Source organism: Etheostoma cragini, chromosome 4, assembly GCF_013103735.1.
Source record: "Etheostoma cragini isolate CJK2018 chromosome 4, CSU_Ecrag_1.0, whole genome shotgun sequence".
NCBI lineage: Eukaryota > Metazoa > Chordata > Actinopteri > Perciformes > Percidae > Etheostoma > Etheostoma cragini.
In genome coordinates this window covers 22,588,770-22,602,724 of record NC_048410.1, presented here as the reverse complement: position 1 = coordinate 22,602,724, position 13,955 = coordinate 22,588,770, and the positions used below count along the sequence as shown (strand labels likewise).

The following is a 13,955-nucleotide window of genomic DNA, read 5'->3' as shown; positions in this document are numbered from 1 at the left end:
TGAGTCGGTTAGTTCTAATCGTTGGCTGAGTTGTTAAAGATCAAGGTGGCAGCAGAAAAGCTTAAACCTACTGACTCACCATTAACTCCATAACAAGTTTTCACAGACAGTTGGTTCTACATGTTCGTTCCTGAGGCGTTTCTAACATTAGACTAGCCTCAGGCGACTTCCGCTGAACTATTCTCCCACTCCCGACATGCTCCCACAATACAAGATTGATGCGCTGTGTCTTCGGGGCAGGTTTTGAGCTCAGGATGTCTTTTTACCCACAACGGCAAAAACAGGTGGCGACAGGCCATTTTCAAATAATTTAAGAAATTGTCAGACCAAAACTGCCATAGCGGACTTCTCTGTGCACCTTTTCAGCAAGCGAACACTTGTCGAACACTTGGCCATAATTACTCAGTCTGTAAAAGAGAAAATACAGAGAACCAAAATTGAAGTTGTCATTTTGCTTGTTTGGTCTTATCAACAGTCCAAAAGCCAAAGGTATTTAATTTACTATGACACAAGTTGGTGGCAAGCACTAAATATTTAAGAAGCAGGAACCAGAGAGGGCTCTGCGTTGATTAAACAGATTTAACAATCAATGGATTATCAGAGTTGTTGCAGATAGATTTTCTGGTAATCAAATAATTAACTTTCTTTCAGCACTATTAGTTATTCATTACAGATTACCACATGCCACATCGAAATCTGAATCCAAACTTTAAAGTACGAAGTAAGTCGTTTTTGCTGGAACTAAATATTTAAATGCTATCTATGTCAATCTTCTTGCAAAGTGCAAAAAAGATGGCTTTCTGTTTTGAGGCTTTGAGTGTTTTTGTCCGTGGCCATAGATGAGCAAAGAAAATATATCCTGTAAGACAAAGTTTCCAAGGTGAATCTGCTGGCAGGCAGTCAGTGGCTACTGATTTGAACACAGCAGTGAGCTAAATTTGTAAATATAAAAAAATGTTCTTGTTCCAGCATACACGCAAATTCAGCCCCACTCCCTGGTTCAGCAGCACAAGCAGCAGCAGCAGTTTGTGGTCCATCAAAGTCAAGGTTCCCAGAGGACCGCGGGCCAGCTGCTGCAGACGGCCTCCATTCAACCATCACAGCACCCTGTCCCTGTTCTGCCCAAACCTGCTCCACACCAGCCCTCCATGCCCAGCCAGCAGGCCACCATCTTCCACTCCACCATCAGCCCCCACGCCCTCCACTCTTCTCTCAACCATGCCAAAGCTCAGCCCGTCCAACTCACGGCCATCAACCTTCAAATACAGCCGACGGTGAGTACAGTTAACACACACCACGGTCTCCAAACAAAAGAGCATTTCAATTACTTAATAACTAAAGGTTAAACTAGAGCCCAACCGATATGTTGGCAGGCCGATATTATTGGCCAATGTTAGGCATTTCCCGATATATTGGTATCAGCATTTATAATGACTGAGTTATAAAAATTATATATTTTTCCGAATGATTCTGATAAATGAATATTTAAAAAATAAAAACGGATGGTCAACCATGTTTTGAGCGTTGGATAGAGCGATTCATAGTTTGTCCACCAGAGGGCACTCTACAACGTCCCTTTAGCAACAATGACTTTTCTTTTTGTTAATGTTTTTTTGTTCAAAGGACTTTAAGTTTCATATCTTAAGTGTGTATTTTCATACATTTTATTTATCAGAACTTTAAAATATATTTTAATGTTCCTCTGTTCTGCTGTGACAATAATTATCATATTTGAGTGAAAACTCAAATAATTACAAATAACTAATGTTAGGGAAATCTGTTTGTTTTGTTACGCGTTTCTGGATTTTTTTTTTTTTTTTAAACACATTGGTCGATATATCAGCATATTGGATTTTATAAATAACCAAATATTCATATCGGTGTTTGCCTTAAATCCTTTATCGGTCGGGCTCTAGTTAAAACCATAAATAGTTTTTTAGTTAATGCCGGTGTTTTAGATTTAGTGAAGACACATTTGCCCATATTTGGACAGGTGTGTCCCAGTGTGTCTGAAGTGTAATACTGGTGCTAGAAAATGATTTAATGGTGCAGTACCATTGTTCTATCTTTAATGGAAAGTGTTGTTAATTGGGATTCAAATAATTAGTTTTTTGCCTTGCTAGCAGCATGGCTGTAGCGATGGCGATGTCGGTCTGTTGGTCGTTTAGTTTGGTCCAGATTGAAATGTCTATACAGCTACTAGATGGTTTACCATGAAATGTGCTGCACGCATTCAAGCCCCCTCAGGATACATAGTCATTTTTTTTTAAGCCCCTTACTTTTCCTCTAGTGCCACCAACAGGTCAAAACTCAATTTTGTCCAATACTTTGGTGTATGACCAGATATCTGCAAAACGAATGACTTTCCCTTCAGTCTGTGTCACTAGCAAGGCTTTCGGCTTATAGTCTTGTTTCAATATTATTTATTTTATTTGAGAATGTTTGGGCTTTTGATACATATGTTAACATATGTTGATTTTTCGAAATAAACTTGTAACATTTGTACTATATCTAGATAAGATAAGTATAAGGGGGTATAACTTCCTCAGTAACATTTCATCCATTGTGTGTTTTCACAAATACACATATTTGATTGTTTTTGTTCTTGATTTGTTTCTAATAGGATATATCTTTGGTTCCTACTTAACATCCTGACTTTTTGTGTTGCTCACGTTCTTGATTTTGGTAACCAGCTAAACAAAAACTGCAGTTCCAACAACACCCACAGGATCCATTTCTACTCCAACACATACATGTTATAGAAAAACCACAGGAATCGGCTGAGTTTTGGATTCCTGGTGTAATATTTTCCCACTGGTGTGATATTTTCCAAGCTTAATGGTTTTCACTTTTTGAGTCACTGAAAATAAAAGTACCAACAGTCCCTGATCTGTCTTTTTATCATTGTCTCAGATGTACTTTCTCATTTTTTCCCCTCTTCTTGATGCACACTTTAGGCTTCTCGACTGGTTCAGGACAGTAAAGATAAGCCAACCTCTCTGGTCGTCAGAGAGACATGTCCAACCCCTGCCACACAGCAACAGCAACAACAGCAACAACAACAGCAACAGCAGCAACAACAGCAACAGCAACAAAAACAACAACAGCTGCAGCAACAACAACAACAACAGCATCAACAACAACAACAGCTGCAGCAACAACAGCAGCAGCAGCAGCAGCAACAACTACAGCAGCAGCAGCAACAGCAACAACTACAGCAGCAGCAGCAGCAGCAACAGCAACCTGCTCCTTCGCCATCACAACCCACTAAACCTGTAGAGCAGCCCAAGGTTGCCCCAGCCACCCCAGCTGTTCATCCACAAGGTAATGGCGTTGCATTACACTCTATAGAGTACTCAAACATTTAGGTAAATGAACTCTTGTACCAGTTAGCCACCGGGACAAGAAGAACAAACCATCTAAAAGTAAATCTTTTCTTCATGACAGAGAAAATGTCACATTATTCCTACTCTGCTCTTTTTAAATTGGCCGGACTTGTGGAAACCTTCAGTGGAGGAAAAGAAAATCAATTCCGATGTTTACTTCATAACATGTCTGCAGCACGTTTAGTTTCACCATTTTGTCTCTTATCGCTTCATACTTTGCTCTCTCTGTGATTTCCCTGAGCTGCGGCCAAAAAGCTCACCTGGTACCCACAATTCCCGCAATACTGTGTTGTGCACAAACATTTAAATGCACAACAAAAAAAGTCCTGAACATCAGGACAATAATACGGTAACAGTAATAATTCCAGACTCATAATGGACCTTTTTACTGATTTAATTTTTTTTTGCCTGTATATTATATTGGGCACATTTTGGCACCCACTGTCCCACTGTGTTAAGCCCTTTTAAATATTATTAAGATTATTTTTTGGGGCAGTTTTAGGCCTTTATTTGAGGGGACAGCTTGGACTTGAAAGGGGAGAGAGAGGGCGTATAACATGCAGCGAGGGGTCGCGTGTCGGAATTGAACCAGGGACGGTTGCGGCGAGGACTGAGCCTCTGTATATGGGGCGCGCGCTCCACCAGGTGAGCTAGCCAGGCGCCTCGTGTTGAGCCATCTTTACGTATAAACTCGGGTTTGAGGTATTCAAGGGGGTAAGCGAGCGTCAACAAAGCGTAGCTTCTATGGTGCCATTTTAATTCTACCAAGCACTCACCCGCCGCTAGCATTCCATTCACTGCCATTCATTTTGGCGCCACTTTGACAGCAGATGCCTTTTACATCTGAAGCATTTAAAGACTATTTGTCCATTTTTTATTTCTTAAGAAACACTACAATGTATAAAAGGCTTTTATTACCTTGTACCTCACGTAATGGCTCCGTAGCAGGCGTTTCTGTAAAAATAGGCTAACGATTGTGGCATAACCACGCAACTTGCTGTTGCATAGTCAACAAATTGGGGGAAAGAGTCAGGAGAAGCTCACATTAATTTCTTTGAGTGTTTAATGGATGGAACTCAAACTTGAATAAACACTAGAACGCAGCATTAGGTCCCAACGAAGTCCCAAACAAACTATTGCTAAGTTGCCCTTGACAACCAGATTGAGTGACTTGGCAACCGTTTTTTGGTCGGTGGTTGCCCCCTTTGGCAACCACCTGTTCAATATTTGTGTTTTTTTTAATATATATATATATATATATATATATATATATATATATATATATATATATATATATATATATATATATATATATATATATATATATATATATATATATATAAAAAAACTGAAAATTATTTCAAAAGAATTGTATTTTTTATTTGGTTGTCTCTATAAATTTTAAACACTATGTATGTGCGCATTCTGTACAACACAACATTTCAGCTGTTGTGTGACCGCTTTCCACACGCGGGTTTGCCGGCGTGTGTTGAAATCCGGTGTTAATATGGCACCGGTGCCCGGTATCTACTGGACAAAATAGCAACGTGGATTTTGGTCCCACTTAGCGAAATGTCTGCGCCGCTCTCTCTGATGCTCCAAAACCCCCGTTAGAGGCAACAGAAGCATCGCTGCATGTCACGCTGGTTAACACTACTGACGCGTTTCACAGCTGGTAATGTTAGCCTACCGTTAGCTACAGTAGTAACTGGATCAGACATGGTTACAATGCTGACAGCTAAACAGTGTAAAAGTGTGACTGTATTTCACTCTATAGGAAGAATTCCAACAGTCAACTAACACAGATGGGTGAAAATACCATACTACTACTACTACTACTACTACTACTACTACTGCTGCTAAACTGGTAAACTTCATGGTGCATTTAAAGTTATTGTAAAATACCCTTTTGTCATCTTTTTTTTCAAATAACAGCAGGTTACTGGTGAAAGTAGTAATTATTGTTTACATTTATTTTACATTTTTAATAACATTTAATTTACCCCCTTTTGTGCTGATCCAAAAATTGACCCTGATCCGATCCATGAGTTCTGACATCCGTTGCACCCCTATTTGAGAGGGATAGAAAATTATATTGCAAGCTATATAATTTCTCTCATTGTTTCATGATTAAAATGTGTGCTTTAGTTACATAAGAAATGAATTGCTCCAAATATAGGGAGTTTAAAACATGGCAACCGTATGGTCAATTTTGGCAACCAAAGGCAGATGCCTGGTTGCCAAGCTGGCAACCACTTTAAAAAGTTAGCTTTGAGCACTGGTATAAAGAGGATTTATTACATACTCTTCTCTTGGATTGCATTCCATTGTGCAGGTACAGGTGTAAACTGGCAAGTCGATGTCTAATGGTACTGTTGGTGTACATGTTGCTTGCAGGGATGAGACTGACTTTACAGTCACAGAACAGCTTTCTTCCATTAGACAATGTCTGATGCATGCTTGTGTGTTAAACGAATAAGTAATTATAATGCCTGCTCAAAAGAATCAAAGTTTCTAAACTTTGGACAAACTGTTTTGAAATATATTTGGGATGACTCTAAAGGGATTTTCACAGTATAACCAAGCTGTTAGGATTTATAAATCCCAGAAATGTTGCATCGTCCGTAAATATGTTTTGATATTGCTACATCTTGATGCTTATTGTGCACATTTTGTCAGCCAGGTGATTTGGTAATAAGGGATAAAGCAGGTTTTGATAAGTGATTTCTTCCCCCCCCCAAATGGTCAGTAGTGCATGATCACACAGCAGCTATATTCTTCTTGCTAAGCACCAATTATTCGGATGTATTTTCAAATGTTGACAGATCAGTTTTAATAGTGATATTGCTCCTAAACGGTTGGAGATGGGGCTAATACTGTGTTTCTTGTAAAAGGAAACATTCTGTAGATTACAAATTGCTGTTTATGAGCAGCGCGTTGGGTGTGATGCTCACCACCAGAAAGGGAAACTATTTTTGTAATCCATTTTCTAGGAGGGCCGATGACGACAGGCACACAGTTATTTACTTTGGGAAAATGTAACAAAAGCTTGTTTTCAGTCAAGGTGGCTTATTACAAGGTTTACAGATACAAAGACTATCTTATTCACCCTGCTCTTTGCAAACAAATGTTCAGACACACTGTCCCTTCTCTCTCAAGTATTGAAATGGAAGTGTGTAAATGGAGTAGCGGGCATTACGTCACCGGATGAACACACATTACAGAATATATAGACTGCAGCCCACCTGTGCATTAAGGACTGTGATGTAATGTTTTTAACGCCGGGATGTTTTCTGTCTGCATACAAGTGGTTGAAGAAGGACTAATATTGTGTATTAAAATAACGGTAGCAATACCACACAGTATAGAGGATATGCATTCAAAATTTTACTTGAAGATATATGTAGTTTCTGTGTTAAAATCCACTGCCACTTGTCAACGGTCTGTTTACCGTTTCACCCAAACTACTTAGTAGGTGTCCTATCACTTTATAACCCTTGTGTTGTCTTCCTGTTAACCATGAACTTGTCGTTCCAGGTCAGAATTGAAAATGAACATTTTTTTTTGTGCTTTTCCAATGTTTTTGTCACTTTTTCCATGATTTTGGCGCTTTAAAAAAAAAAACCTGAGCTGGTTTAATACGTTTTGCACTTATAATTGGAATTCATTGTCAAATAACCTCATTTATATCAAACTTTACAGACGTTTTTAGTTAAAATGGCAGTAATTATGAATTATTTCATTGGTTGAAAGAAATCCATATTTCGGATATAAAACACTTTGGAACGGGTCAAGAATTAAGGGATACCCTGCAGCCAATCAGAGAGTATTCATCCAGACCATGGTATAAATTGTGTTTTTGCTGGCTAAGGTTGGCTTGCTTTACTTTTGGAGAGGGTGCATGAGAGGGGAGAGGGGGGGAATAAAAAAAACTTGGACCCTAAAATATCCCTGCTGAAAACATGCGCTGTTGTCCTGCCTTTGTAGATTTAATTGATTGCAGAACAAGCGGTTTAGTCGGTGGGACTTACATTATCCTTTGTTGGTCAGTATTAAGCGGCATCCAGACACTATCTTCTCTCAGGTTCCCGTGTGGGCACGCTGTTAGCAGCAGTCTGCTGAGGATCAGAGATCCTAACGTCAGCTGCTGTGGGAGGAAACACGGAGGCGGACCCTGATGTCAACAAGCTTTTCTTTTACGTCAATGAAACTGCGCTGCCGCAGAAACGCGATCACAGTCACAAACGGCAGCGGCTGCTGGTCGGTGTGTGAGTGTATGTGTGTGTGTGCGCGTATGTGTCGGATTATTGGAACAACAAACGCGAGCAAACCGCACGTGTTTTCCTTGCTAGCACAGCGGAAGTCGGTAAGAAAGCTCATGGTAGACTGGTGACTGTAAACAGGGCTGAGCACGGCGGCTGGTTGTTGTGATCGAACGAGTGATGCGTTTAAGGATTCACTGTTTGTTCTGCTTTCATGAGACCAGAAAAGTAATTTTAATCAACAGCTGGCAGGTGGATACGACGGCGTACTGTTTTTATATGTAACGTCAGGTGGCTTAATGTTGTCTGGTAAATTGTCAATGAATCTGCTGAATGGTTTGCCGATTATTTGTTTGACCTATAAATGTCAGAACATATTGAAAGATGCTCATTACAGATTCCTGAAGCCCAAGGTGATTTTAAATTGTTCTGTCCAACTAACAACACAAATATCCAGTTTACTATCACATATGATGACTAAAAGCAGAAGGTATTCTACATTTTAGGAGCTGGAATCAGAAACTGTTTGGTACTTAGCTGTCTTGTATGCGGCTCTCACCTCTGACAAACATGAATGGTTTTTTTTTGTTTTACCACCTGTCCAAAATTTAGTACATGCAAGGAAAGGCTTCACCTTTTCACATCGGGAACCTGTAATGTTTGGCACTTTATCTTGAAAAATTAAAAGTTGATTAACAATTTCTAATTTTATTCAAACTCAATCCTCCAGTGACCTGCATCTACAGTGGAGCCTAAATGCGCTCACACATTAACTGGATGGAGTTTTATTCCTTTCTTGGTCACCAGGAAGGGGCTCAGCCAAGAGGCCGAGTGCTGCACCTGGGACCCCACCTCCAGCCATGACCTCAGGAAATGAGAACGAGGCACCCACTGTGACGGGCAGCACGCCGCAGAACGGAGAGAACAAACCGCCCCAGGCCATCGTCAAGCCCCAGGTCCTCACACATGTCATCGAGGGCTTTGTCATCCAGGAGGGAGCGGAGCCATTCCCTGTGTGTGTAAGTGGCCCGATTTCAGCCTCACTAGCAGCGTGACACGGTAAACAACCCAGAGCTTAAACTCTAGTGTACTCGCCTGCAGGGAGCTGTCAGCAGGCCCACACAAAGCCGTCTGTTACTACTACTACTACTACTACTACTACTGGTGACAGCTCACAGCTTCTGTGTGATTCAGTCCTTCATTTTAGTGGAACTGTAGCTGAAGAGGGATAGATGGATGAAGGTGTGTGTGTGTAATGAGCTGCAGCCGCTCAATTATCTCAAGGAATAATAGTTCCTCCTTTGATCTGTGCCATCTCCCTTAAAATGTTATATTTATATAATATGGTTTATCATTTATCTGTACACATGTTGACATGTCTGTCATTCATCTTTATCATATTCACTAAAACAAAAGCTAAACGTTGGATGAACAGCCTTTTATGACACAAGATAACGACTTGAGCTTGTTTATTTCTAGGCTTGCGGCTTACTGCCTCCTACTGGACATATGTTGTAAATGCTCAGTATATTTACATGCATATAGGCCTGAACACACAAATAATTCATGCTGTTATAAAACGTGGAAGAATGCAACTTTTTTCTATTACAGGATTAGGTGTGATGTATGAAATGGCAACAATTTATAAAATCTATCTATCTATCTATATATCTATATATATATATCTATCTATATATCTATCTATCTATCTATCTATCTATCTATCTATCTATCTATCTATCTATCTATCTATCTATCTATCTATCTATCTATCTATCTATCTATCTATCTATCTATCTATCTATCTATCTATCTATCTATCTATCTATCTATCTATCTATCTATCTATCTATCTATCTATCTATCTATCTATCTATCTATATATATATAAATAACATGATCAGAGAGCTGAAGGTGACCTCTTCAAATGACTGGTTTTGTCTAACAATCACAACCCTTTTTGTAGGGGTAAATATTCAGAACATTTATATAGTAGCAAACGAATATTCGCTATGTAAAGATCTAGTAGAGTGTGGTGTCCTGAGCAGAGAATGAAGCCACACTCCTCCTGTGTGTTGTAATCCGAGCTTCTCTGGTCTTCGTGGCCTAACTGCGCATGTGTGTAAGTAGGTGTAGCCATGAAAAACGTAGGTATTTCACATAGTGTGGAGTTAATCCCGTGTTTTTATTTTCAGTATTTCGAGTACAGCCATTCTTACTTTGTAAAAATTTCTTCAATTGTAGTATCAATAGGAGCCCAGAAACGGCTACTAAATGTCTCTTATTCACATACAATCACACACAATAAAGTATTATTAGATTGATTATTAATGCGTTGTCAAAGAGGACACTGTTGATCTTTGCACGTCATTTGGCTGTTGTGATATTTGTCAGAATTATTGTCTTCCAGTGGTTCAAATGAAGCAGTCCGACTTTATTGTCACTAACAGTTATCACAGTTATAGTTTGTTATTCTTGGAGCATGTCACCGTTTTATTTTGGTAGATTGCTAAACATTATCATCCTGTCACCAGGTGGAGCGTCTGCCCATTCTTATCGACAGCCCAAGGAAGCTGGATCATCAGCTCTCCTCAGACCCCGACAAAACCCCCGTCAGCAACGCAGCAAACACCGACTCTGAGCCTGAGGACCTGAACCAGTCAGGTGAGACAAAAAGAATTTGGCAAGTACAAAAGGTTGTGTGGATCAGTGGTGTAGCACGGTGCTGGTGCTCATTAAACTCCAGACGCACCAATCCCACCTTTTTCTGGGGCTTGTGAAAATTGTTTTAGTTTTTAGAAGGTTTATGAAATCTGGACATTACAATGCATCAACCCTTATAACGACGGACACATTCTTACTGCAGTAGGGTTACTGTTGTTGTGGACAGATACAGACCTAACACTGCTGGGATAAATGGTGAGCTGGTGCTGTCCACACAGAAAAGGTTGCCTTCAGCGTACTTACATGCTTCTGCATCTCTTGACCAAACCCCTTAACCTGTGTGTGTCTTTTTTTCCCCCAGTCACAAACCAACTCGCTAACTTATGTAGCAAGTTCAGTACTATTTAACTAGTAGTATAACTTTTGAATCTATAGAGTTAAAAAATGAGCGCTTTCCACCAGCCAAATGCTGGTAAAAATGGTAAACTATTAAGTGGCTGGTAAAGTTTGAACAATAACTAGCCATTTGACTGGTGGACAAAAATGTACATTTTGAAACCTGCTCTAGATGCTAAGTTTGTCATTTAAAGCAACACTATTCAACTTTTCCCACTCAGGTCCTCTTACAGGTTGTCGATTTGGAACTACATGTTGTGCAATCGCTGCCTCGCTCCCCCTACATGTTCTCATTGGAACAGCTGCGCGAGCTGTAGTTCCAATGAGACAACCTGCAGGGGACCGAAGAGGGAAAAGATGCATAGTGTTGCTTTAAAGAAATGTAACGTAAGTCCTCACTTTCTGGAACAGTGGCCCAATCCTTAGTCCGGACTCACAGACTTGGGGCGTGTTCTTGCAAAGGTCTTGAGGGCTTAGGGTTGTCCCAATGTGGCATTTCAAAGCGCGTGAGGGTTTGAGTACACACATACGAGCCCTTTCCGTGAGTCTGCGTCGATGCAGACTTCACCAAAGGGAATTACCTACAGTTCAAGCTTGTAAAATAAGAGTTTGAAAAAAAATTGGAATCAGCCGTCTTCTGTGCCTTGGCTGTGTGGAAAGCAACAAACTTAAGATGAAAATATCCAAACCGGCAAGTGTCAGCAACATCTTTTGTTATTAAACGTCGCCAAGGTAACATGTTATCTTATGAAGTGCTGTCCTAATTCCATTTATACTTATCTGGACCCATGTGGCCTCACACACTTACTCACTTAGCCCCTGAGATCAATTAAGTCTGTGAGTCTTTAGTCCTCAGGACTCACTTTGGGATTGGGCCATTCTCTACCACTCTCAAAACTCTTTTATTAACACGTTGAGTTTCACAGTAAAGGCCAATTTTCGCCTTCCCAATAAAGTGCAACATATGTAGGAAGTTGCATAGCTTTACCCGTGTTCGTTTGCCCCTGTGAATAAACAAATCCGAACAGAAAACTTTATTTCATGTGTATCAGTAACGTTTGAGTTGTACCTGATCTGCTTAAGGCCTCGTTCAGACAGACCAGAGCCTCATTCATGTCACTGTCTGTCGATGCAGTGGGGTAGCAACGCTCTGGTTTCTGGCTAAGCAACACAGGGTCGTCTTGCAAAAACTTTGTCTCAAATTTTTCTGCAATATTGTCTGGCATTGTGCTTGGCCAGTTGCATACCTGCAAGCCCCCCTTCCTGTTAATTACTTTTGTAATGTGAACCCTTTATATTTCTACCGCTTACTTATTTAACGTAGTGGCAAAAGATAAGATACAGTAGTTGCCCTCACAACTTTCCAGAGTTGTAACATCCTGTCTGTGAGAATTACAAACCATGTGCAATTTTTGGGCGTCTGATAGGCTATTAAACACATTCACCTGTAGACTTCCTGGGTCATATTTCAAGTCTCAGTGGTACCGGAATCAACCGGCCCCCCACTCGGGATGGGCATGAGAAATGTTTTCCCATCGCATGAAATACTTAAGGATGGGATAGATTTCTCCGTGGAGGGTAATGTAATTCTTTAGAATGCATCTTAAAGAGCATGGCAGCAGCAATAACCATGCCAACATACCACATATAAAAACAGTCAGTTACCTTGTACCGAATAGGTCAATGCATCTTTCACAACATTGACATTTTTAAATCAGCAGTCAAATGCTGATTTAATTCTCTGCCTCTGAAGAACGAGCTGTGCTGACCCACTGCCCGCTCCCCCTGAGGACGAGAGAGGCGGCTAGGAAAAACAGTATGTATAGCGGCATATTTTCACATCTAGCTCTGTGAATTTAAGACAAATTTTTCAGGTTTTCAACCAGCTTTGTGACACTGTGCATGCCGGCAAAACTCTGGCAATCTGAGAACATAATTGGCAAAGGTTTTCCGGCCTGTGAGCAGGCAGAGCTGAGTTGGTGCACAGCGGCAGAGGGGGGAGATCGGGTGCTGTTTATCACTTTTCAAAGATAAAATGTATAATTTCAGAAGAAAAAGTAATATTTAGTATCTGTCTTGTTTCCCTTCCTTCAGAAAAAGAGCAAGAACCCAAGTTGACATGTGAATACTGTGGCTGGGTCGACTTTGCTTACACGTTCAAAGGCTCTAAGAGATTCTGCTCCATGGTTTGTGCAAAGAGGCAAGTCACCTCCAGTTTTATCCTTGTTCTCGTATATCTTTAATCAAATATATATATCATGTGAATAAAGGAAAAGCTATAATAAGGACCTGTTGTGGACAGGTACAACGTGGGCTGTACAAAGCGGATAGGCCTTTTCCATCCAGAGAGGAGTAAACCGACCAATCGCTGGCGTAGAAGATCTCAAGGCCGCTCTAGTATAGAGGCAAAGAAGCAGGTACACACACACACAAACACACACACACACACACACACACCGCTGTAAAACCCATCAGGTTTTCTTCCACTACCCGTTTCATGCCCTGCACTTTTCACGCCTCATGCTTTTTAATGGACTTTAACGTCAATTGATTATCTCCCTCTGTCTCTAAAGGGTCACTGTGTACTTTATGGTCTTGGTAACATTTATCGGTGACCAGTAGGAACAGAGAGTTCTTACATAGACATCAAAAGCAATTGGATTTGCTTTTTAGTTTTTATTCTCATCTGAGACTTTGACTTTGTACTTCTAGATATCTAGATTTATAGCTGCTCATTACAAGTTTCAGTATATTAAGACAGGGGAAGTCATGTTACAGGACGTCCCCTGTCTTAATATACTGAAACTTGTAATGAGCCCATTAGTGTTACATTTTTACATTAGAGACAAGTAGTTTAGATGACAATGAATGATGATACTGATAATGACTTTTTGGGGGGGGGGGCTGAAGATATTCCTAGGTTTTAATAAGGTTTTATAGCCCAAATGTTTTGAGTTATGTAATGCTTTGAGGTTTGGGTCTTGAACCTCCATTGGGGGGTGCTTTTTTGTCTTGTTTGCACCAGGAAGTGAGTTTTATAATCCAGAGGGTTCAACATGACAAAGTAATTGTCAAGGCATTGGTATTGATCCAGCACTCCTATCAAACCCCTGCAGGTATATTATATTTGTTTGAAGCTAGTGTACAGTATAAATCTTACTTATTGCCCCTTTTATGGCGGTTTTCCACTGCGTGGTATCTACTCGACTCGCCTCGGGTCTACTCGCTTTTTTTGGTTTTCCATTAC

At 40.4% G+C, this 13,955-nt stretch overlaps 1 protein-coding gene and 1 long non-coding RNA gene across 4 annotated transcripts in view; one reads left to right on the top strand and one right to left on the bottom strand.

Moving 5' to 3' along the window:
- phc2b (polyhomeotic homolog 2b (Drosophila)) overlaps positions 1-13,955 on the top strand; it is a 23,136-nt gene that overhangs the window by 7,958 nt on the left and 1,223 nt on the right. The window contains exons 6-11 of one of the 3 annotated variants that reach the window (XM_034870559.1): positions 961-1,274; positions 2,958-3,324; positions 8,456-8,667; positions 10,183-10,312; positions 12,803-12,908; positions 13,011-13,125. In XM_034870559.1, the coding sequence (XP_034726450.1) occupies positions 961-1,274; positions 2,958-3,324; positions 8,456-8,667; positions 10,183-10,312; positions 12,803-12,908; positions 13,011-13,125 (1,244 nt within the window). Of the gene's footprint in view, positions 1-960; positions 1,275-2,957; positions 3,325-8,452; positions 8,668-10,182; positions 10,313-12,802; positions 12,909-13,010; positions 13,126-13,955 lie in introns of all 3 variants that reach the window. The other 2 variants (XM_034870557.1, XM_034870558.1) reach the window with 2 other exon arrangements.
- LOC117944046 overlaps positions 10,793-13,955 on the bottom strand; it is a 14,143-nt gene continuing 10,980 nt past the window's right edge. The window contains exon 3 of the long non-coding RNA XR_004656485.1: positions 10,793-10,874. This is a non-coding gene — a long non-coding RNA (uncharacterized LOC117944046). The remainder of the gene's footprint in view (positions 10,875-13,955) is intronic.